Here is a 26469-nt window from a genome sequence, read left to right as displayed (position 1 = left end):
CACTTGGAGGAAGATTGATTCAACTTGTATTAGCCTTGGCAAAAGACTAAACCAAATGAATGCATTTTCAATATTTTGAATATATTTGAATGTTAATCATGGGTCTCAATGTTATGAATGTGTACATTTTACCTCATATTCTACCGTATCGGAAATAAACGACACTGAAAATCTTACATCAAAACCATTATTCTAAATATGACTGAAATCTCACTTCCCGTCGCCACAAATAGTTAGTTAAAGGGCTCCATGGATGTGGATGGCTTAAACATTTGGTCTCTGCAGCTGAAGGACCAATGAGTCACTCCTATCCACCTCGAGTCCAAAAAGCACATGATGTATGCTCTCTCTCTCTCTCTCTCTCTCTCTCTCTCTCTCTCTCTCTCTCTCTCTCTCTCTCTTTACTAAACGTCCTGAAATGACTCATGGAGTATGCTAAAACATGTCATGTTCATCTGGCTAAGCTAAGCCTAACCTTTAGCTTTTAGTGCTCCATCACCAAAGTGCTGCTATGTATCAAATGGCGGCACTGCTTGTTATCAGGGCTAATATGTAAGATAAAGCTGGCAGGGATCTCTGTGCTCCTGCCTGCCCTCCTGTCTGGGCTGCTGCCAGCTGCCAGCTCCCCCTCTCTTTCTCTTTCTCTCTCTCTCTCTCTTTCGCATCCTTTCTCCTCGGTCGCCCATTTCCTGGGAGAGGTTATGGATGATGAGATTGCAAATGAGCTTCCCAGTGGTGTGTGTGCATGCGTGCACATGTGCACGTGTGCTTATGGAGGTGAAGGAGAATTATGTATAATGGGAATCAAGCAGTAAGAGAGAGAGGGAGAGCGGTGGAGAGAAAGACAATTAAGACAAGAGAGGGAGAAAAGAGGAGGGGAGGGGGATTGAGAGGATGAATGTCATCACTCGTCGTCACTGTGACTCACCCCCCCCCCCCAGCACAGCCTACCACAGCTACAGTCTACTCTCTCTCCATCCCATCTTCACGCCGCTTGTTCACTCTAACCCATCCTCTCTCTCGCTCTCTCTCTCTCTCTCGCGCGCTCTCTCGCTCAGTAGCGGCGCACGCAGCCGCGGTTCAGTATACCGACTGTCTGCCTCTCTCCTCCTCTCTCCCCTCTCTCTTTCTCACACACACATTCACACACATCCACTCTGAGCTCCCTCCCGCACACAGACGCTCGCGCTCCTCCTGCTGGTCACAAGCTCTCCAGCACCGCCAGAGAACACACAGCAGAGCCACCAGGGACCAGGGAACACGACCAGCGACAGACCGCAGCACCAGAGCCGAGATCCTCGATCAGACAGAGCCAAGCAGTGCGTCGGCTCGGCCACAGGGAAGATGAGTGTGAGGATGAGGATGGGTCCGGGGTCTCCCCTGGCGTCCCCCTCGCTGCTGCTGCTCCTGGTGCTTCACAACGCGGCGCTCGGAGGGGCCATGCCCTCCGCCTTCCAGCTGGCCCCCGACACGCCGGCTCCGGCAGAGCCAACCCCCACGCAGGCCACCCCACGCCTGGACCCCTGCGAGGGCCGGCCCTGCCTGAACGGGGGCTTCTGCCTGGCCCTGCACACGGAGGGCCGGCCGGAGGGGACCTGGGAGTACAGCTGCACCTGCACGCCCGACTTCACCGGACGCAACTGTGAGGTGAGGAGACGGAGCGTCGGGTTGCTGTTGCGCCTTTATGAAGTAAAGTGACACTGTGTGTGGGTGTGTGTGTCTGTGTGGGTGTGTGTGTGTGTGTTTGTGTAACTGCAACAGTGAAATGGTTTGACTTGCTTGGTAGAGGATGCTTGTGTGTGCGTGTGTGCATACGTGTGTGTCTGTGTGTGTCTGTGTGTGTGTGTGTGAGTGAGAGTGCTCATGCATGCTTTGAAGTTTCCTGCGACTGCATTCCTCCGTTGAAGACCTAACTGTATTCAACTGTAAGGATAAATGTGTTCACAGTTTGTGATGCTGACCCATTGTCTTTGTAAACATTTGTGTGTGGGTGTGTGTGTGTGGGGGGGGGGGGGGGATTTTTGTCCTCCCAGTTTGTCGATGGTTTTTAATACCAGTAAGGCAGCTGTTATTGAGACGGGGAGAGTAGTGCTGCGTTGCTGTGGCAACAGGAGCAAGGAGCCGCAGTAGAGCACGCAAGTGAAAGCAGTGTGTGCGCTTCTCACTGTGAATGTGTGTTTGTGGGTGTGTGTGTGTGTGTGTGATATGCGCAAGAATATCATTTTAACAGTAGGAAATGAATGAAAAACATCCTGTTTATTGGTTTTTGTTTCTCAGCAGTTTGTGTGTGTGTTTGGGGGTTTGTGCAATGGGATCAGTGTTAACATAGAAACTGAATCAACAGAGGAAAAAGACAAAACACAAACACAAATATACGCACACACACACACACACACACACACACACACACACACACACACACACACACACACACACACACACACACACACACACACAAAGAGACAATTTTTCCGTCTTGTGTGCTTTGTTGGGTGCTGGAGCCCCTGACTCATGTGTGGGTGAATGGGTTCATGCGTTAGAAGCCAGAAGGACAAACTGTGGAGCCATGACGACACGGCCCATCAGGAGGGAGAGACAAGGTGACTGAAGGAACGGGAGGAGGGGGAACTTCACTAGCACCGCCAACAGGTGGCAGACATCGCTCCCGTCATCTGCCCTAGTGCTAGTTCCCGTGCTTTCTTCAACGTGTGTGTGCGTGTATGTGTGTATCTGTATATATTTGTGTGTGTGTGTGTGTGTGTGTGTGTGTGTGTGTGTGTGTTTGTGTGTGCGTGTGCATGTGTGCACGTGTGTGGGCGTGCAGAGAGCGAGAGAGAGGGACTGTCTGTGCATGTATTTGTGTCTCGGGTGTGTGCCGGGTTTGTGTGTGGGTGTGTCTCCGTGCTCGAGTGTGTGCGTGTGTGTTTGGTGTGTGCACTTCTGTGTCCGGAGAGAGGAACAACTTAATGGACCATTCAGCCGGGGACACTGGTAGCGGGCTCCTTTGCTGTCCTGGTTTTCTATCTCTCAGGATAGTGGAAAGAGGACAGCAGCAGTCTGCCGCTGTTCCGGATGGTTCCACTGCTCCTCTGCTCCTCCACACAGACAGCACATTCAAACAGCAATCATCCTCCACTTATTTATTATTTCATTCTTCATTCGACATCAGTGAGAGGGACCGACAGGCTCTTGGAGGATGCCATTTTGTCATTCCTTCGTCTTGTCCTCCTCTCATTTATCCTTCTCTACGGTGGGTCAGATCACATGATCTCTTCCCCAGCAGCTGAGGCATTTTCCAACCTGCTAGTCCCCCCCCCTCCCCCAAAACGTATGGTTAGTTATTTCTCCATTGAAACATTAAAGCAGTGCCGTGGAGATTTAGTGTATGATCTATCATCTGTCTGGGTTGGTCATAATGAATGGCCTCTGCTTGTGCCTTTTGCTAACACTAACAAGGAAGAGAGAGAGAGAGAGAGAGAGAGAGAGAGAGAGAGAGAGAGAGAGAGAGAGAGAGAGAGGGGTTGGGGGGTGTAGAGGGTATTTCAGAGAGAGTGCCGGATCACTGCAGGATAGAGACGGGTCGGGGAGAAATTAGAAGAGAGAGAGAGAGAGAGAGAGAGAGAGAGAGAGAGAGAGAGAGAGAGAGAGAGGGAGAGAGCACGGCTGGCAAGACAAAATCCGACAAAAGATTGGATTCAAACCGTGAATAAAAATGTAGCCGAACACGAATATTTAGCCCTGTTATGTCTCACATCTCTTCTCTCTTGCTTTCTACATTCGGTGTTAGACCCAGTTAGGAGCTGCGGTTCTGGTGACCTGAATAGAAATAAAATTGAAATTCTGCTCTAGTTTCAATCACTTACAGCGTTCCAGTGAACGCAGCTTACTGGAAGGGAACCTGGAGGTTAGCTCTTGCTAGAGTTTATCATTGCTATGAACTCACTTCATGGAGCACAATTTGCCATCTCCATTTATGCCAACCCAAAACTCGTCCCAGCGAACGCATCCCTTTTACCCCCTATTCGCAGGCCAATAGCAGTGTGAACTGTGTCTTTCACACTTCACACTCCGCCTTGAGCCTCAACCCATCTGGAGCATTTAGGGTTGGCTTGCTGAAGGTCTAAGCATGTCATCTGTTGGCAAGAGGAACCAAGGGATGGGGGAAACCAGTGACCCTCTAGTGGTCAGACGACCTGTTCACCGTCCCGGCTATACACACATGAGCTCCTAGCGATCCAGCCTTCTTCTGCACCGGTAAATATGTGTGGTGCGGTCTAGCACATCCAGAGTCCAGCAGCCTCCACCAGAAGACCGCAGCCCAGGAAGATGTAATTGGGATACCTCTGGCGTTTTGATTAGGGAGAGTAATCGTCTTATCAGCATCGTCGACACAGCCTCCCGGCCGCTGCATTATTTATGCATGTCTTGGCGTGAGAGTTTATCCTGCTGTTTTGCACTTTGCGTCTAAAGGAGCGGAAAGGATGCCCGTCTTTAAGTTTCTCATCGATTCTGGAAGGAGCGTCCGTCCTCTGTTTGATCCTAACCAAACGTCGTTCCTCTTGATGTCTATTGTTCAAGGCTGGTAATTGTAAGGAGGCCTGTGGTTGCACTGATGCGTCGCCTGGCTGTCAAACTTTGCCCCCTCTGTCCTGGGTCCGTGCTCCACACTGCTGCTGCTGCGTTGATCACCCCCCCCCCCCCCCCCCCCCCCCCCCCAGCCTCATCCAATTAGCCGGAGCTCAAAGCTCATCACCAGCCTTTGGTCTCAGCAGTGCTTTGATATGATATCCCAGCTTGTTAGTCAGCGGAGGAAGGGGGACGTGGGCCACCAGGGATATGATTCGATATTTATTTATACAAAGTATATTTATCTATATATTTATCGCCCCCGTCTCATCCCTCTTCACCGCATTTACCAAAGCAGCATGCGTCCGGAACTGCGGGAAAATGAACGAGGATATCTGATGAGGTAGATTTTATTCCAAATACACAAAAATGATTTAACATTTATGTAGATTTTTGTACAATTTACACATTAACATTAATAATCTGAATCTATCATTGAAATGTTCTTATTTGTGACAATAATCAGCCATCAGCATTGGGCAGTGTTCCTGTAGCCGATGTTGTGTCCTGGATGAAGTTGTTGCTTTGCATTTAGCCGACGGTACGTAAACTTTAGAGCAGCCTTTGGAGCGTATAGCATCAGATTCCCGTCATTAAAAGCAATGCTCCAGTTAGCGGCTACGCCTCATTTCCGAGCATGGGTAACCGTCGGCTCTGGTGGAGGGCCGTTAATAACAGTACACCTATTACTGGCTTCCTGCTGACATCGCCCAAGTAAACACCAATTAACCCTTATTGAGTACAGGTGTTGGAATAGCTGGAACACGGGGGGCGGGGGGGGGCACATGTTCACCCACAGAGTAGAGCAGTCCCCTAGTGTACCCAGAGCGTCTAAATGCTTCTCGGTGGAGTGTGACGCATGCTACCTGGGTGAAAAGATGTCCTCCGAGCTTTCAAGTGTCTTTTGATGCGGCGCTGGGGTTCAGCGTGAGATCCCCGCCGAGGGGTTATCGGTAAGGCATCACTTCTGCTCGTGCTCTGGGCCTCAGAAGTGATGATGCGGCGCCCTATCGCCTTTGAACAGGTGGGCCAGTGGCCAATCACTTTGCTCATTTCCATATCAAATATTACCTGGCCTTTTGATCCGCCTGTAGCGGTTTTGATACGGAGCGGCCCCTGGATGGACATGCATATGGATGGGATTCAAACCCACACCTCCTCCTCCTCCTCCTCATCCTCCTCCTCTCTTCCCCCCTTCGGCTGGGTTTCTCTGCTCAAACTCAGCTGATCAAAGATTCTTTATGATGCATGTTCCTCATAATCAAAAGGATCTGGATCAGTGTTACCGATATATACATGCACCTGTTGTGGAAGTTCACACACAAAGGCGAAGGTAAGGAGCTAGGCTGGCAAAGGGAAGGAGGATAGGAGGCAAGGGAAGGAAAGAAGGAAAGGAGAAGATTTCCAAATAGACAGACAGACACACCGGATAAGCCTGCAGCCTAGTTTTCCTCTAACATCTCTGTGACAGCTATGTGAGGCTAAAGCCTGGTGGGACATTTTGATTGACATTGCTTAGCATAGTAGATCTGTCTGGAAAAACAACGGAACATTCTGCTTGCCTTCATTTTTGTTGATGGGTTAAATCCGGTAGAGCTTTGAATACTTGTATTCTGTGTCCCCAACTCTGGGTTTTTCCACTTCCTATAACAATCTTCAAAGTGTCTACTTGCCACTGCTCAACTCAGATGTAGTTATCTTTAAAATAGCAGTCCAATTCATGGACTCTTTTTATCTCAGTCAGTCTGTCGGCCTCACTATTCTGACTTAGCGATCTCTCTGTCCTGAATGCAAAGAAAAAGGCCATGGCGTTTCCCCAACGGGTTTGGTTTTGGACTCCCTCCTACCCCCCCCCCCCCCTGTCTGTCTGCATCGGCAGCTATTTATATCTCCCTCTAACGGAGCAGTGCCTTTGCGTCACTCCACTGTGCCATAATGGGAAAAGGGGCCATTGCGGTTTCGTCTCGGCGGTAATTCTCCGTAACCGTGTGTCACCGTGAGGTTGGCGGCTCTTCCAGTGAGTCATCGTGTTGTCACCTCGACACAACACACTCTAATAGGGTTACATGTGGACTGGCCAGAAAAGCACAGGCATGTGTGCTGATGCTGATCAGCATGGGACAGTACATGAAGGGGCGTGTTGTTAACATTATATTCTAGACTTGGTAAAAGTGGCGCCTGGTGGCGTGTTGAAGTCCTCATGTTGTTCCAGAGGCACTCTTCCTGAACGATACCCTCCATCTTACCCTCCATACCCTCCATCATCTCATCACATTTTTCCTCCAATAGACGCAGCCGCCTGACACACTCAAACCGAAATAAATAAACAAACAAATCAACAAGAGCCAACAACCCACACAGCCCCACCTACACCTGTCACTTGACGTGATGCGAGTGGTATTTAATGAATACACTTGGGAGAAGGCTAGCGTGCTGTGTTGTGTGTATCTTGGTTTGTCGCACACATCCTCTTGCTATTCCGGAACAATAAATGGCAGATATTGAATAAAAAAAATACCCCCAGGGGGCGATTCAGAGGAGAGAGGGGAGAGCGGCACAGTCAGCCTTTGGGCATTAGCCACAGAGATTATCCCGTATTAACCACCAGGCCTGTCGGTAGGTTGATAGCGAAGGAGCGAACTGTGGAAGGTTTTTTTGGCGGTCTGCCGGGAATTGCGCTGAAAATGTTCTCGGTAAGATGATGACTAAGGGGTCTTTGGGATACTGCCTGTTGTTTTGGTTGATGTATTTTCATCGACCGCCTGATATGATATGAACATTTGAAAAATATACTGCAGCGACATGAAAGGATTGAGTATTTTGCTGAAAGTTTCGGGAAGTGAATCAAGGTGGACAACACATGCTAAGAATATCAAACCCACTATCAAACTCATATAATTCATAGTAATGAGTGCTCATAGCACTTTGCTGCAGTGGATAGGGACTTGGTTGCAGTTAAAAAATATATCTTGCATATTTAGTGTTTAACTTGTAACCTTTCATGAGGATAGTTTGTAAAGTTATTTCCCAGTCATTTTCTGAGCAAACCTTGCATACTAATTTACCAAACTGTTTGATAGGATGCGGAAACTTTGGGGCCTGAGGCCGGCCCTCTGTAGGTGTTCGGGGGGGCGGGCTCCCTCACCCGGAACACTATTTTGATAAAAAAAGCTATATTTCGATGCTCTTATATGCAACCGTGCATCCTATTTACATTCTAGGTATATTTTTTTATCTTTGAACATTTTTAATGTGTACCCCAAAAACTGTTTTCTTTCCAGATTATTATTAATTGCGATGATATAACTTTGGTAGTTGTTATAATTAGAACTAGCTTTGATTAGAAGCATAATACTTAACAACTGAAATAATGAATTATTGATATGAATTATTTTAAATACAGTTCCTGCAGTGGATGCAATGACAGGCCTGTAACAGGTTCTCTCCCTCCCTCTGTCTTTGTCTCTCGCAGTCACACAAAATGCCCATGTGCCTAATAGTGTGAAGTAGTTGCTTGAATGACACGCAGACGACCCAAAACGTTCTTGTGTAATCCTTTTATTTTCAGACTCCTGACTTGAGGGCTTTATTGCATGATTGGAATGAAAGATGAACAGATCCAGAAGAATGATAAATAAATAACAATATGTTTGTATTATTATTATTATTATTATTATTATTTATAAAGAAACCTTTATGCATATTATTTTTTATTTGATGTATATATTTATTTGATTGTTGAAAAAACGATTGTTATTGTTAGAACAAATATAGATCTAAATATATGTATAATTTTTTTTAGATCCTCTGCTATTCATGAATCATTCAGGTCCTCGGATGCTCAGTCCTCACAACACTTTTTAACAAAGACTAGAAACAAAATGGATCTCATCTAATGTAAACCATCTCCTTACCTTAACTGTGAACACTATCAGCCTATTTCTTTCCACGTAGCTCATGGCGGGGGGGGGAGGGGGGGTACGGAGAGGTGGTGTGTTCAGCTTGGCTACAGAACATTTGATTGAGCTTCACCTCCCAGGGCTTTAACACTGATTTATCTCCACCTGATCCCTCTTTTGCTGTGGTCACAAGAAGTAAGAAATCAATATTTCTTTTTTGGTTGATGTTAAAGCAATTTATCGTGTGTGTGAAAAGATATATAGCAAAGAATGAAGTACAGAAGCTTTAGCTTAAAAAAAAAAAAAAACTATCAGTTCAGACACATAAAAAAAGTACCCAACACATGATGAGGTTGTTTACGAAATGGTGGCCATGAAACAAAGAGAAAAGCATTGATACCCAGCGGAACTGCCAACCTGCCAAGATGTCTCTTGCTTAAAAGAGAAACTGGTATCAGGCGTCCTTTTCCATTATGGTGGGCCTTTCTTTTTGTGCCTTTCCCACCTTGTTATCATGCCTCCCTTGAGGCGTTTCTACATTTCGAGAAAATTGCAGTTCTCCGTTTGAAAATAGCAAGTGTTCAGAGGCAGTGGTGACACATATCTGTTGTCAACGGTTTGCAGAAGATCATGATTTCAAACCATGGCTTTATTCCCGTCCTCCACTCATATCGAGTGATAAACCCATGACGAGCACATGGCGAAGAACAGGTAGAGAGACTGATGCTAAACACAACACGGCTATTTTAAGATGCGTGGTTTGTTTCTATTTTTTTGCATTTCTTTCCATCCCTAAAATAGCTTTCTTTGTAGAGAGCGTTTATTGAAGGATTGAGAGCATTGCATGCATAACATTTGCTCAACAAGCAAACAAACAAACACACACACACATACACACACACAAGCAAACAAACAAACACACACACACCCACGTACATACACACCCACTAGCCAGCACCACCATAGGGAGGGTGGCGGTGCACATTGGGTCAGCCCTGACTCTGAGCACTCTTACAGCAGACTGGGAGCAAGTAGCGGTTCTTCCCGCGTGTTTTTTTCCTGCGTGGTTATTTGAGGATGGCTCTCTTTGTGTTTCGGTTCTCCCGGGGTAGAGCAGGTATACTCTGTGCCTACCTGCCTGCAGCCCTGCTTTGACCTGGCTTGCTGAGTGGAGGATGCTGCACTGAAGGGTTGTTCTTTATTTGCAGAGGCTGGTTGACAGCAGGAACAGAGCGTTCCACTTGCAACGTCTTCAAGACTACAGGCCTGACAGGTGTGGTAGCCCTGTGAAACACAGGGACTGATCTGTATATCTCTGTACCTGAAGCCCCGGGAACACGAGGCACAATGTACACCGTTAACTAACGCTGCTGTACCTATTGGATGAGTCTCAGACTCATGTTGCAAAAATATACAATTTGTATAGTATGTTGATTTATGACACCATGGGAACAAAAAAAGAAAACGTTGTTCGATATACACATAAAGTACTCTTCTCTGTATACTAGTGCTTTTGTTAACAGGCATTCAATGTGTGTAACCTTTGCTAATGTGCTTGCACACTGCCACGACAAATTCCCTTAAAAAACCAGAGGTGACACCCACAGATGTAGACATGTAAGACAGAATTGATCCATGGTCTACATCCAAGCAATAGCCAATACAAACACTGCACACCTGCTGATGTGTGACTGGTGTTATATTTCCGGAGTGGCCCGGCTTCTCAGGGTCTCAAGAACCCGGTTCAATTATGGTTCCTCTCCAACAATCTGCAAAGTGCTGTTCTGAAGGAGTTGCAGGGCTTTGACGCAGCAGCGTCTGTAAAGGAGAGCCCCCCCCTCCCCTCCAGTCGCAGCTCTACTCAAACACAAAGCGGCTTCCGCCTCGCTGCAGCAACCCAGAACCCCTCTCCTCTTTAATCATAACCCGTCGCGCTGAGCCGGCCCCGGTCCCACACTCTTTGTTTGTCCCACCGGGTTCTCATCTCTTCCTTTTCTACTTTTCACTCATCGTCTGCTTTGTGTACGACACATCCCTGTTCTGCTGTTTTCTTCCTGTCCATCGTTCTTTCTTCTTTTCTCTCCGTCCCGTTCGTATTAGTATACACTACACACACAACAACCCGATGACAGGAAGTTCCCTCGGAGTTTAGAACACGGGTTCCACCTTGGAACTGATTGTTTTGGGTGAAGGAAGCTGCGAAACCCTTTGAAGGCACAGGGCCGGAATCCTGATAAGCAGCGTGGAGAGCGTGCGGGCAGCCGCTTTGATGTGCGGAGAGAGAGAGAGAGAGAGAGAGAGAGAGAGAGAGAGAGAGAGAGAGAGAGAGAGAGAGAGAGAGAGAGAGAGAGAGAGAGAGCTCACATTAAAGGCTACTGTGCATCGCGTGCACTTTCTGACCGCTCGAGGAGCGCCACGTCGGGCCGTCTTATCTCCCCGGCCGCCCGCATGATGAGAAAACCCTCAACACAGAGCTCGGAACATTGTCTCCCCGGACGGAAAATCTCTCTCCCAAATGAGATTACTGGAATTGGGTTGTAGCGCTGAAAAAAACAAATGAAATATCTAGTGAAAAAAAGAGCAACAACTAAACAGCCTGTAGCGGTTCTCCCAGTTCACCCCGTAGAGAGATACACAGAGAGCGCCAGCTGGAATGGGACTTCAGACAGTGATGTTCATGCTATTATTCACGTGATGCGCACAGTGATTGTGAGGCTAGTGGAGCCACAGTGTTGTACATGCTGTACATGATATGGCTGATGCTTCGCTGCCTCTTCCATTGTGTCACCGTGCTCGGAGACACAACGGCTTGTCTTCTTGGTAAGAAGAAGGCGTGAATCTGACCTCCACTCCCACGGACGTTCTCTACAGAAGCACTTAGAATCCAACAGGGCAAACCTCTGAGACGGTGCTATTAATCTCCTTGAATGTCCTCTTGTTACTGTACATCCACCTTGTAGATAAAAAGGCTTGAGAAGCCTGCAACACTGAGTTTAAAACAGGCATTTTATTAGACAAAGAGCCTTCGATTTTAGGCTACCTCTGAATATAAGCTCTCTGGAAATCAAGCAAAAAACAAAACTGTATCTTAACCACCAGCTGTCAGTCAGACCTTATAGCCACAACATTTAGATGCACCACACTGAAATGTAAGTATGAAGCGGAGAAATTCATGAGATGATGTCTGCAGGATTGAGCTTTTATTTTGAAGACACAGACCGACTGGTCACACACTATTGGAGCTTGTCAATCATTTATCACATAGCAAGAGTGACAGCAGACCCCTCGCAGCCCCGTCTTAACACAACAAACACACACAGACACAGAAGCACACAAACGTACACACACACACACACACACACACACACACACACACACACACACACACACACACGCACACACATGCACACATACACACACGCACACACACACACACTAACATGCACACACAAAAAAGCGTGTACACACACACACACAGAAACAATCAGAAATACACATTGTTGCTCCTTTGTCGTACAAGCTCAGCGTGCGCCCACTCTTACAAGAGAACATTTTAAATTTAAAGTTTAAATAGAGCATTCCCTGGGAACTAATTAATTGTTTTGACGTTTCATCGTGCTTCTGCCAAAGGCTAGGATATTTTAAATCATCAACACCCTAACACTGGCTGCCTCAAGAAATATTATCACACAATATTATCACATATATAATATATATTACTACAACCGCAAACACTAATTGCCCAAATTAATGAATTACTCACTCAAAGCTATCAACGTGAAAGTTGTCTTTTGGTTGTCAGGTGTCAGGGCAGTAGAGCTCAGTAGAGCTCATCAGAAGAGCTTCCATGTCTAGCTGTCCTGGTCAATGTCATTGTAAGCCTAGTCAGCTCTGTCAATCATCTGTCAAACCCAACATTTTCATAGAGAACAGCATGGTTTCAGCTAGACAGACAAATGGTCATAAACAACAAAAGAAGTTGAACTAACTGATTGATCTGAGAAAGAAGAAAGACTCCCAGAGGTTAAGTGATGTGGATTACTGTAATACTAACACAATAGAAATCAGGCTGTAGGGAGACCTGGAGTTCTTGTAAAGCTCAGCAGATGATAACCCCAGCCTTAAACCCAAGCCTGTCTCTGCTTGACATGAAACAGTTGAAGACATAGGTATATAGGTATATGCCCTTTGTTGGATTGAAATCACACATGGTGCATTGTTTTTTAATTTATATGATCTGATTTACGCTATTATATATGCCAAACTTTAACCATCAAACCAATGCAATTTTTTTTTATAAAATAGGCATTATTCAGGTATTGATTGTTGGAGGTTTTTATCTAACTTAGATTGTAACCAACTGTCTTTTCGGTTGATGTCCATTTCCACAACCTCTGTTATTCCGATCTCAGACTATCTATCCATTAATATTAATAAAACAAGCCTCACATCTAAATGGCTATTCATTCATAAGTATCAGAGTGTATACAGACATGCGAATGTCCATAATATCTACAGTAAATCCGAAGAACATGACATTATTACGAGTATTCTAAAATTAAATCATGATGAAAGAATGACCCTTAACTTTGATGCGTGGGCATTTTTGAGGAACACAAAAATTAAGTGGCGTCTGGAGATTTGAATGTCACAGGGTACCATCCTTATTCATTCAAAAATAGTTGAACCGCTCTAATAGCATTCCCTAGATTATGATTCATGTTTTACTGTCGATATGGTGGGATAGGGAATAGGGCTCCTTATTGAGTCAGTGTGTCAGAGTATGGGGTTTCTTGCAATCGGATATCTGCCCCTGGATGTGTAGGACTTGAACAGAAGCCACATAGTGTGTGTAGCTTGCACATAGTGTGTACGGATGTTTATTCAATATAAAAGTGTTTTTGTTGTCCCATTTGTGTGTGTGTGTTTGTTTCTTCGGTTTGTTGCTGTCCGTGTGGACATTGCCTTATTGAGAGTCAGTGATAGTATTTGAATGTTTTAAATTTGTTCTGCGGGCCACCTCAGAAGTTATGCAATGCATTGAGATAATTTACCTTCTTTCTGTTTTTAAAATGATTCAAACATCTAGAAAGAGATATTTTAACTCAATCTAAAATGAGAATTGGGGAGCAATTTCAGAGGGATTTTAGCCCTCCCTTAAACCCTGAAGTCTTTATTTTTTATTATATTAAGTTCTATCTTAGTTATTTTGGATTTGGAGGGCTCAACATTTATACCTCCTAATTCATATTGACAATCTCATACCACAGCTCTGGCTAGCTGAAATGTTCCTTATAGTATGTTAGACCTTGTTGTAGCAGCTGTTACAAAGGTGAGTAAACAACAATACATTTAAATATATGTTTTCAATTTACCTCCAATGTTAGCTAGAATAGTTTAGTTGAAAAATCTGGGCAAGAAAAATGTAATATTTCTCCTACATTATATAGATCTTGTTTACCTTGTTATGGTTAAACATATACAAAGGAATCTCATATGTTTACAATACCTACCTGACAACAAACCTTTAATGGATAAATAACGTCAGCCTTGGCACAGCCGTCTAGCCTAATATTTACCTTTAACAACAGCATCAATCTCAGTACCTCGCTCTCGCGGTTTTACAAAATGCACTGTTACTGAGTCTGCACCAAAACCCAACTCAATAACGGTACACAACAATAGAAGAGTTCAATCTTTTATTTATTCCAAGGTAGCTCAGAGTTAGAAAAAAAAAGATAAGTGATGCGCCTCAAAATGAGCCAACACACACGGGTAAGTGACAACGGTGCTGGCTGCATAATAACACCACTGTGTAGTCGTAACGCACTGCTTGTGCATTTCAACACCATGTGCCACAGACGGCACACCATTGCGCTGTTAATCTTTCTTTAAATGCTGCATAAAGATTCCTATTAACCGACACGTGATTCTTGTGCCAGTCACTCTGTGTAAGTGATAGTGTGATTATGCAGATTCCCCTGCTCTTGATGCTTCTCCTCTCGGCACCATGGGGGGGGTGTTCTCACGTTCACCATGGGAGAGACACGCCGGTGATAAATAGTTTCATAAAAGCGTGATAAGTTATTTTTATGGAATGCGTTATCATTATGATTCACACTGGGGGGTCTTTCAGCCGAACCACCGGGACTCACATGGCAAGCCGCAAAATTTGTGCTGTTCATTTTCACACACACACACACACACACACACACACACACACACACACACACACACACACACACACACACACACACACACACACACACACACACACACACACACACACACACACACACACACACACACACACACACACACACACACACATTCACACACACGTATGAAAGCTAATTGCCATCAGGTTACCTGGTTACTGTAGCTATGGCAACAAAGATAGATATGAGAACTATTGCACACTCTGGGGTGGGATATTATTGCACCGCAGATTACCACATAAAAGTAATGATGTACAGCTTTTCACACGTGCACAGGCATATACCAATGAATGTGTGTACATCAATTAGCGTGTGTGCAACTACACAATTTTCTTTGAGTATATTTCCTATAGGTCTGTCTCTTTCTCTCTTTCTTTCAATCTTTCCCTCGTTCACTGTGTTTATGGACATGTGGGCGTGAGCGTGTGTTTTTGTGTCTGTGTGAGTATGTGTTTGCACGTGTGTGTGTTTCTGCTTGGATAAGTGTAGGCTGGAGAGACTAAGGAGAAAGGGAGTGAATGTGTGTGTGTGTGTGTGTGTGTGTGTGTGTGTGTGTGTGTGTGTGTGTGTGTGTGTGTGTGTGTGTGTGTGTGTGTGTGTGTGTGTGTGTGTGTGTGTGTGTGTGTGTGTGTGTGTAGGTGTAGAAAGGATGTGAAGTGCGCAGTGTGTGTCGTGTTTATATTTCTGACCATTAAAGTCTCCACCCCCCCAAACCACCCATGTTATCACACACCTCTCAGATGAGTCAGCCATGGGGCTGTTGTGGCTGGTGAACTGGTGGAATAGGGCCCTCTATTATGGGCTACTGTTAGGCCCAATCCCATTTCTACCCCTTACCCCTTACCCCTTACCCCTTACCCCTTACCCCTTACCCCTTACCCCTTCCCCCTTCCCCCTTCCCCCTTCCCCTTCCCCTTCCCCTTCCCCTTCCCCTTCCCCCTCCCCCTTACCCCTTACCCCTTCCCCTTCCCCTTCCCCTTCCCCTTCCCCTTCCCCTTCCCCTTACCCCTTACCCCTTACCCCTTCCCCTTCCCCTTCCCCTTCCCCTTCCCCTTCCCCTTCCCCTTACCCCTTTCCCTTTCCCCATCCCCTTACCCCTTCCCCTTACCCCTTCCCCTTACCCCTTAAAAACAAGGGGGAGGGGTAAGGGTAAGGGGTAGAAATGGGATTGGGCCTTAAACTGTCCATGGTTTTCATAGGGTAGGTGCAATAATCATATAATGTTGCCCATATACATACACATCAGAAAGGAATTTTGAAACTGGCATTATGACACTGTTGCAAAGAATGACTAAATAACCTCGAAGATATTATTTCTAAAGAAATTATTAAAAGGATTCACCCTACTATCATTTCCTCCATTATAGCAAAGCTAAGGCAAGCAGGGAGAGGAATGAGGGATTCAGAAATAGATGAAGGACAACTCTTAAACAATATACACAGCCTTACTCGTTTTCTAACTTGCCGTCAATCTTTCTTCGTTCATGTTAATAAATAATACGGCGCCACTGTGGATAATTTAGTCGTGCGTTAACTTTGCAAATTACAATTACATTATCGGCTTCAGTTTCATGTATAATTTACCGCGTTCTACATCTTACGAGGCTTCAGAATGTTCTGCTGCTTAGCACTTCAGATCCCTGTCTCTCCTCCTCTTCTCTCCCAATCGTTAGTTCCATTAAAACTCAGCAGGGTTTCTCTCTCTCTTTCTCCCTCTCCCCCTCTCTTTCTGTCTTTCTGATTCCCCCTCCCACTTTGTCATTCTGTCTTGCTGACTCCCTCTCTCTCTCTCCCTGTCTCTTTCCTTTCTTTGTGTTCACATATAGATCATTGATCCAAACATTGGTTGAGGGGTGTGTTTGTCTGTGTGCCTATTTATTTGTGTGAGTGTTAGTGTTAATGTGTGTGTGTGTGTGTGTGTGTGTGTGTGTGTGTGTGTGTGTGTGTGTGTGTGTGTGTGTGTGTGTGTGTGTGTGTGTGTGTGTGTGTGTGTGTGTGTGTGTGTGTGTGTGTGTGTGTGTCCGTGTCCGTGTCCGTGTCCGTGTGTGTGTGTGTGTGTGTGTGTGTGTCATGCACAGACGGAGCCTGAACCCACTCTGTGCCCAAGCGTAAACTGATGACGCCAATACTCTAAATGGGATCCCAGCCTCCGTTGCGCTTGTCCTTATTGATCCATTCAGCTCCAGGACAACTATCCCAAATTAGCAAATAGATCACTGCAACTTGCTAAGCAATTCATTTAGCCTCAGAAATTTGTCTTGTGTTCGCCCATTCGGGAGTACAGATAAAGGAACCAAGGTGTACAACAGAATGATTCCCTCAAAGGTTCGTTCGCACCCTGGGTGCGTTTTAGGGCTCTACTAATAGCATCCACCGGCCAACCACCTCAAACCGTGAAGAAAAAGAATGCACATTCAAGAGAAAACACTTCTGAAGCACTTCAGGAGTTGTTGTATTGAAGCCGGCCGTGTCCTTGAAGTGCGTTCCCTGTGTTCGGTCCTTATTGTGGTGCGGAGAGGCGCCGTGGTGCTGTCTGCCAGGGCCCTGGGACCAGCGCCGCTCTGAGAGCGTGCCAGGGAGTTGGACCCCGGCCCTGAGCCGCCGCAGCCCTAATGAGCCGTGTGACGAGCAACGGGCTGTCCGTCGTGCTCGCTCGCTCTCTCTCTCCATTCTTCTCCCCCCCCCCCCCCCCCCCCCCCCCCCCATCTCCTCCTCTCCATATTTCACATTCATGCATATACTCTGGTGTCTTTCAACGGGGGACTTTGGCTATTATTGTTTGTTAGAATCCGTCTGTTCATCCCCTCTCAAGCCTAGCGCTTGATCTGCTGCATTTTTATTAGCTGCTTCTTTCATACAGGCGACACGTTTAATCCCAGCAGTGAGGCCTGCCGATAGTGCATGATTGGCTTTTTATGGTTCCGGACGCAGAGCTGTTTGTTGTGAAACACTGTTGGTTTTGTTTCTGGTTTAGAAAAAATAGCATTGAAACGTAATTGAAAATTGTTACACACACATTGAAGATCAATTAGTCATTGGGTACCGGGCAGGACAACGTTTTAGTCTGTTTCCCTCCATCTCATTAAATCTTCTGTGGGAGTGTCATGTTCTTGTTTTAAGGACTAATATTAAGTGACATATTGATATGCAGCTAATTGCTGGCCAGTTCTTTAAGAGTGACGTCCTTTGAAAGCGAGTGCCAAAACATTTGCGTCGCGTTTTGATGTTCTACTCAAACATGGCTCGAAATTAAACGTCAAATTGCTAAATCAAGATGTATGACATATTTACTCAAAAGTGATTGTACAAAATGTACAGGGAGCAATCATTAAAGATTAAAGTGTCAGATTTGGAGGGTTGAAAATTTGCGTGCAATAAATATATCCTACACATCTATTACATTTCCCAAAGACATAATGATTGAAATGGGGACTTTTTTATTCTTGGTTCTTCCTAAGAATGCCTCTTTCCAAAGCATTCGCATGTGAATTGTGCTTATTACTTCCAGTCTGACCTCATAGCTGAAACGTTGGTGAAATGCTTCCTCCAGCTGTATTTTATATCTGAATTCACGGTTGAGAAGGTTGTCTAGGATTAGAGACCTCGCTAAGCCTTGGTATAAACTCTGTTTGCAGGGCAAACTGCACCAAGGTATCGTACCAGCAAACTTGGCAATAGGCAGCTGTGTCCTCTTTCACCTTCAACGGCTGTACAAGAACGATTTTCCTCAAAATATGTTTAATTATTGATGGGCTACGGCGTTGTTGGAGAAAGCTGTCAGGGTGCATTTAGTTATCGCTGCATGACAAGGGGGCAGCTTGCTTTGGAGTGAGGGGCTACGTTATTTCTTACCGTGTTTGCTAGTGTTTGGTCAAGGTATACAGTTTCACCCATGTATGCGTGTAGATGTGTTCCTTGAATTAGGGATGTCATACAATTGTGTAAGTAACAAGTCATACAACACCCATACAAGTATGAGAGCTGTCATTACTTGATCAAGTGTGTCAGTGTGTCAGTGTGTATGTGTGTGTGTGTTTGTGTGTGTGTGTGTGTGTGTGTGTGTGTGTGTGTGTGTGTGTGTGTGTGTGTGTGTGTGTGTGTGTGTGTGTGTGTGTGTGTGTGTGTGTGTGTGAGTGTGTGTGTGTGAGAGTGGAACTATGGGTTTGAGGGCAGAAGATAATCCCTGATGGTTCACTGGTGTCCTGTCGTTCAAAGAGAGAGACTCTCGGGGACCCAGTGCTCATATAAAGCTGTAGCGACCTCATAAACGGTCACTCTCTGTACTCTCTGGGCTTTCACAGTGAGCACCTTCCACCTTCGATGGACAAAAGACACACGGAAGCAGCAGCGCAGGAAACAGCAGTGCTGTCTGTTCGACAAGAAGCATTCATAAGATTTTATTTAACCATTGTTCTTTTTGCTTCTCCTCCGTCTCCTTGTTTGTAGTTCTTCACAGACCCCTGTGCCAGCAGCCCTTGTCTCCATGGAAACTGCAGCCGCGGCGACGGAGAGTTAGAAGGGGAGACAGCTTACACCTGCGAGTGCACCGAGGGCTACGAGGGGGAGAGGTGTGATCAAAGCTTACCCGACCCATCCACTGCCAACTGGGACCCGGCCACTCCGTCTGCCCCTGAGCTGGCTACACCAATCACCTCCACCGCCTCGGCCGCCACTCAACCGCAACAGCCAACCAGCTCCCCCTCCACCTCAGCTCCAGCCCAGCCCACCCTGCAACCATGGCAACCGAAGGCCGGGCAAAGGCTGCTTGTAGTGCTGTGGGAGGCAGAGAGGGTAAAAACACTTTGTCATATTGTACCAAACAGACAAGGAGCGTCTTCACTGGGATCTGTCTCTGAGTACAATATCGTTATTGGATTTTTCGCTTTTGTTTTTGTTTGTGTGTTTGTGTATTTGTGCGTGTGTGTGTTTGCGTGTGCATTTGTGTGTTTGTGCATATGTGTATGTGTGTGTCTGGTTGTGTTTGCGCGTACATTTGTGTGTTTGTGCCCATGTGTATGCGTGTGTCTGTATGTGTGTGTGTGTGTGTGTGAGTGTGTGTGTTTGAACGATTGTGGTTGTGTGTCCTTGTGGGATGCAGGTGACCGAGGGTCTGCACTGTGTGAGCCCGGAGCTGTGTGAGCTTACGTCCGGGACCCTGACTCTGTCCGTAGAGGTGCCTGAGGAGACTGCTGTCAAGTAAGGCTACCGTCCTGGTACTCCTGCAGTCCATCCTGCTCTCAGGATGCATCAGGCGTTATTCAAATCTTGTCAGACATTGAGGCTTGTCAGACATTAGCAAGAGAAGCTGCACTGATGACCAGATGGAGGATAATCAAAAAATCTATTAAAAACCCATTCTAACCCATTCAGTAGTGGATCTATTGAATGAAATAACCCAATTTGTCTCCCTTCCTCTTGAGAGTGAGCAGAATTCAAATCTGTTAGTGACTCACTTCAAAAAATAACATTGATTTCCCCCCCAAAAAAACACCAACATAAGCAACCTTTTGTCCATGGGCCTAATCAAAGGGTTGTGCTCCTTCCCAGCACTACCTTGGCAGGCTAGAGAGGTAAATAACGGTCATGAATTATGTACGGGGAGCAGTGGTCAAGGTGAATAGTGGAGGCCCTTAACGCTGTTCACTTCATTAGCGATAACAGCCACGACTCTGGGCTTGATCACGCTCCCATCGACGGGCACAGGCTCATTAGCTGATCCTCTGTTCCGTTTTGTTTGTGCCCTGAATACCCTCCCTAAAAAAGGCATGAAAGGACGAACACACATGCAGACACTCACCTCAAACACATGCGGAAAGAGAGTGCACACACACACACACACAGACGCGTACACAAAACCACCACTTCATTTGAAGTGGAGGAGAGGTAGAGAGAGATAGAGAGAGGGAGAAATGTGTTTCATGTGTTTTTCTCTAAATTATTTAGCATTTATGAATAATTACGAATTAATTAGTATTAATAAAAAATAATGAATTATTTATTCATATTGAATATATATATTAGAAAGGCACTATATCATAATATATTAAATTATACATATTTTAAATATATCTTTCTACCTATATATACACCTACATACCTATCTCCTGGAGCTAATCTATCAGCTGTGATCCGTCCCTTGCAGGGTGCTGGTGAACGCCAGTGGGGCTCCGGTGCTCTGGCGTGTGGGGGAGGAGGGCTTCCTCCGCTCCTCCCTGCTGGAGGGCACCATGATGTGGTTCCAGGAGGCCGTGGATGGGCTGGTGGTACCAGAACACTCCCTGCCCCTGGGACAAAACTACTTCCTGAGTAAGACCCTGCCAGACACACACACACACACACACACACACACACACACACACACACACACACACACACACACACACACACACACACACCACACACACACACACACACACACACACACACACACACACACACAACAAAGACATAAACACTGTAAACAACAAAGATACTTAAACTAGCACACACACCAAACACATAAACGCATGCAAAGAACAAAGACACAAGCACACAAGCATGAATACACACACACAAACAATACATATTCATATAAATCTGCATAGGATCCTTACTTTTTGAAGTAATAGAAGAGCAGGTAGAGAGGAGAAAGTCTGCAAGGACATGTCTACTGTACCAATGAGAGGTGCCAGCAGGGTACCATCACCACTATTGAACTCTCAAAGAAGAACAGCTTTGACATCAAAGTACCCCTTTCACACGTTTTGCAATGACAGAAGACATCTTGGAGCTAATAAAATATAATTTTACATTCATTCTTTAAATGTCATTGAGGGAGAAGGGAATGCTATTTGAATACATGAATATAAATTGAATATTTGCATATAAAGAAAACACAAAACTCTACTATTTTCGTGTTTGTGATTGCGATTAATATTCAACCTTTGTTCGAATACGGCATACACACATGCACCCACACAAGCACCCACAACCATGCACCCACACACACACACACACACGCACTCACACACGCACACACGCACGCACGCACACACACACACCCACACGCAAACACGCACACACACAAACGGATGTTGTTCGAGACCATCACTTGGGATATTAAAAGCTTTTACTGGCGGCGGCAGGTGTTAGATGGTAGGGGTTAATGTGAGTCACGCTATCAGACTGGGGGGTCATGCTGCTGTCTCCATCAATGTGAGGCTGGCGGCCCCCTGGCAGTGGGGGACGGCTGGCTTACTCTGTCTCTGCAAGGGCTGGCTGGTTCCACATTGCTATGCTACAAGTACCCAGCGTTTACACAGACCCTACCCTAACCCGCCTGGACACTGACCTTGGTCATGTCTCACAGCAGCGTTACACAGCCTCTGTGACTGCTTAAATCAGCCAGGGAGCCAAGAGTCAGAAGAGGGGGGAGAGATGGGATGGATAGAGAGACAGGGAGAACCAGAGAGAGAGAGAGGGAGAGAGAGAGAGAGAGAGAGAGAGAGAGGGAGAGAGAGAGAGGGAGAGAGAGAGAGAGAGGGAGAGAGGAGAGAGAGAGAGAGAGAGAGAGAGAGAGAGAGAGAGAGAGAGAGAGAGAGAGAGAGAGAGGGAGAGAGAGAGAGAGAGGAGAGAGAGAGAGAGAGAGAGAGAGAGAGAGAGAGAGAGAGAGAGAGAGAGAGAGAGAGAGAGAGAGAGAGAGAGAGATTGATTCATACTGCTAAGGAGCCAGGCAGATTTATAAATTAAGGGAAGGAAATTGAGAACGAAGATAAGAAGGAGAAAGATAGAGGACAATAATAAAGGTGTAATTGAGAAAGATTAGAAGCCATTTTTCCTCTTTAGCTTTTGAAAAAGCATAATATGAGCAAAGATATAAGTGTTCATACTCTCGTACACGAGGCATGTTAAATGACTAGGGTAGGTAAGAAATTATGTTTGTACATGCACCTGCATATCTGCAAATGTGTGTGCATCTGTGTGTGTGTGTGTGTGTGTGTGTAGGTCTGTCCCGCTGGGATAATAGTTTATGGACTCGGATCATCGTCTTAATGTTGCCAGTTAATCTTTATTGCAATGTTATATTCATCGAGGACCCCCTGTAGCTGTCTGCCTTGATGCGGCTCCTAATACTACTTGATTTTATAGTGTGGGCACCAAGACACGGCAAAGATTTTTTACAAAGTTTTTATTTTGCTTTACTTGAGAGAGTTCACTTGGGAACATTATTTTCCCATTGTTTCCCATAGTAGTGAGGGCTACTTTACAAAGCATAATATTTTGCTCTGTATTCAAATCCTTTTTTTTCCTAACACTAATCATTTGACTGTAGTCATGCCAGTGCCCATGATTAACACCATGAGACGCACCTGTGTTTTCCCTACCGTTCCATCTCTGTGATAAAGGCCTTGTACTACATCAATCCTTTTCTATGTTCACAAATAAGCATAACTTTGACCTGTATTCAGGCATACTGCGTGTGGGCTCCCCCACTGCCCCGGAGGTGACACTGCGTCTCAACCTGACGGTGAAGGCCAGCAGCTGCGTGGAGCCAGGCAGCCGCTTCAGTGACCCACAATGCTCTGGGAAAGGAAAGTGCATCACGCAGCCTTCTGCGGTAAGTCCGGACCCTTCCATAGAGGATGTCCGCCGGTGAGCCAAGGCACGGATTCAACATGAAGACTTTTAATCAGTGAATCCAACATGAGACATTGAAATCATTGAATCTGAAACGTTAAATCCACACTGTGTGCAACATGAACAAAGATTAACTGAATCCGACTTTACACATTGAATTCAGTACACATTGCAGACATAGTTAACCTTCACACCCCTTCCATATACCACCATGGTAGGAGACATTAGGAAAAGAGGCTGGGGAAAAAAAGACGCTGGTTAAACTATAAAGAAGATGGCCTGGAAGTGTGTCTCCACTCTCTCACTTATCCAGTTACACAAATCTATTGATTTACACATTGAACAATGCAATGGCTAGCGAGCATATCCATGGCAGTGCCCAGCAATACAAACAACACCGATTTGTTTCTGATCAATGCACGCCGGCCCGCTTATGGTATCATGCTCACAGTAAAGCAAACAAAGAAGAGAGATGCTCTCTTATCAACTGGGGCGCCCAAACATCTTAAACAGGCCGGCATCTACTGCCCCCCCCTCCCCCCCAAACTAGAATAGGGAGAAGAAGTCCCATCAGAAAGAGCAGAACAAGCCAGTCATACACGGACAAACACAGAACCAAGAGAGGGCCAGCCCCGAGACAGGACAGGGCAGATCTGAACAACACGGCTCTGATCTCAGAGCACACTGAAGGCTGGCGACGGGAACCGGCCTGGGAGCTGAACATCATTGAGAGTTTATTTGTTCTGCGATTAAAGCCCTCGTTCTTCAGAGGCTACCAGAGGCTAAGAAAAGACCACAAAATCCACACCCCACCCGCGTTATGTACTGCACTGCAGTGCAATCTATTAATCATCACTCTTCATTCTGAGAGCCGCACACAAGCACACAGTATCTGTCGTTGCAAATAGAAGACAACTAAAGAATAACCTGGGTCATTTGTTCTGTGTCTCCCCACACCTCTGTTGCATGCGCTCTGTAATAAAGAGGAAGAGGAGGAGGATGAGGAAGAGTAGGAGAGGAGGAGGAGGAGCAGGAGGGGGAGGGGGATGGGAGCTCTTAGAGGAAGGGAGGTGGAGGGCTCTAATGGAGGAGCGATGGTGTGATAGTGAGGGGAGGCGCGCCGGAGCCGGGGGGGCTGCGCAGAGTTCTAGTGCCTGCAAAGCCCGGGGATTTGGGTGCAAAGGGTCTGTTTGTGCTGAGGCTGACGCTAGCTTAGCAAGTTTCACAATTTCACAGAGAAGGTTGGAGGAGGGGGGGGGGGGGGGGGGGGGGGGGTATAGGCGGTGTTTCAAAGGCCTTGCTGCCAAGAAGTAGCAAGAAAGTGTTCCCTTTCGTCTGAAGTCGTTAACCTTAACGCATGACAATAGCTGCCTCATTATCCCATTGTTAAAGGAGGGTTAGCTGTCGTACCGCACGACTGCAGCAAGAGCGCGGTGGTACTTTCTCTTTTTCTTCTTGCCTCATTATTTTGTCTTCATTCAGAATTCATATCGAATGAATGTACTCAGAGACGTCTCGAAACGACGAAAGTGTTCAACTTGTGTTTGTGTGTGTGTGTGTGTGTGTGTGTGTGTGTGTGTGTGTGTGTGTGTGTGTGTGTGTGTGTGTGCATATCTGTGCACGTCCCCCTGTCCCCATCCCTACCCTACAGAGCACGTTCTTCTGCGAGTGTGAGGATGGATACACAGGCATCTTCTGTGAGGAGTTTGACGCCTGCCACCACCGGCCGTGCCGCAACAACGCCACCTGCTCCGACGTACGGCAGGGAGACCAGGGGCGCAACTTCACATGCGCCTGCCCTGCAGGTGTGTGTTTGTGTGTGTGTGTGTGTGTGTGTGTGTGTGTGTGTGTGTGTGTGTGTGTGTGTGTGTGTGTGTGTGTGTGTGTGTGTGTGTGTGTGTGTGTGTGTGTGTGTGTTTGTTTGTTCTATGTAATAATAGTTAATAACGCATCAAAACAAACAAACAAACAATCCCATTAACATTTCCTGTAAAAATAATAATAAATTATTATTCTCTCAGTTTGTACATAAAAAATATTAATAATAGTAATAATAGTAATAAATGGACAAATTATAGGACCATCATACTTATGTTGCACTGTTTGAATAAACGACGTGGTACTATGGTGCATCCACATGTTAAACTCTGTGGAGACACGATTCTACTCTCTGTTGTGCTGCACACGAAGATTTGAAAGGTTTCATTGAGATGCATGGAGACCCACTTAGGGCTTAGAACTTTACCCACATAGAGAACAACATGGAGCTCTCCTCTTTGTGTCGGAGAAAGACTCTAAATGAAGGAGATGGAGAGCCTTTGATGTCGTCAGTGAGACCTATTTTGGAATCCAAACACACAGCGAGGGCAGGCTAGCAGGGACGTGTGAATTATCTGATGTAGTTGGAGCAGACGACTCGTCACAAGCTCTCCCATAAGTCTATGTGCCCGCTAACCATCCCTTCATGAGGTTATGTATGAGTGAAGCTGGTGTTTCTCGTATTACGCTACTGTTACAAGGTACCAGGTATATGGATACCTCATCCTTTTTAACCTGCTTTTTAACAGAGGTGGCCAATGTTTTTTTTCTTGTTTATGAGGGAAACCAGGCTGGTTTTGTCACATTGTCCATGGATGACAAAGACCATGATATGATGGTTATGTCATTAGTCAAAATTGTATTGATAAGCACGTGAACATACATTGAAGACTATTATTCCTGTTTTTTCACAAATTCTGTTAGGTTGCCTAAAAAATTCAAATAGGCGAGAAGAGGGATAATCTTTTACAACAGCATATGCCGACAGATTGTTTCGTGCAATAACACAGCTCTCCCCATCTGCATTATTGGATCATTTGAGATAAGTAGTAATGCAGCTGAAAACAAGCCCGCTTCAGCCCAGAGCGCAAGGAACAACACCGTTATCTCTGCCAAAACACCCCTGCTGGCAAAGTGGACAACTGAGTGTCTCTGTTGGCCTTCTAGGTTATGAGGGGGAGAGGTGCCAGTTTCTGGTGGACCACTGCCTGTCCCAGCCCTGCAAGAACGGAGCCACCTGCTTCAGCAGCCAGGCAGGACCCAGGTGCTACTGCTCTGAAGGTGAGCTCTCC

The 26469-nt window shown here is 46.0% G+C and overlaps 1 protein-coding gene across 1 annotated transcript in view; it reads left to right on the top strand.

The window, feature by feature from the left end:
• The first annotated feature begins 1355 nt into the window (after positions 1-1355).
• Positions 1356-26469, top strand: part of dner (delta/notch-like EGF repeat containing) — a 34979-nt gene continuing 9865 nt past the window's right edge. Inside the window, exons 1-7 of the mRNA XM_056611725.1 lie at positions 1356-1647; positions 19190-19534; positions 19842-19939; positions 20886-21049; positions 23191-23339; positions 25011-25164; positions 26345-26458. Coding sequence (XP_056467700.1) covers positions 1357-1647; positions 19190-19534; positions 19842-19939; positions 20886-21049; positions 23191-23339; positions 25011-25164; positions 26345-26458 — 1315 coding nt within the window. The 5' untranslated portion in view covers position 1356. The remainder of the gene's footprint in view (positions 1648-19189; positions 19535-19841; positions 19940-20885; positions 21050-23190; positions 23340-25010; positions 25165-26344; positions 26459-26469) is intronic.

The sequence above is a fragment of the Gadus chalcogrammus genome, chromosome 16 (genome assembly GCF_026213295.1).
Source record: "Gadus chalcogrammus isolate NIFS_2021 chromosome 16, NIFS_Gcha_1.0, whole genome shotgun sequence".
Taxonomy (NCBI): Eukaryota; Metazoa; Chordata; class Actinopteri; order Gadiformes; family Gadidae; genus Gadus; species Gadus chalcogrammus.
The sequence above is the reverse complement of the archived record's forward strand: the minus strand, read 5'-3'. Positions and strand labels throughout refer to the sequence as shown.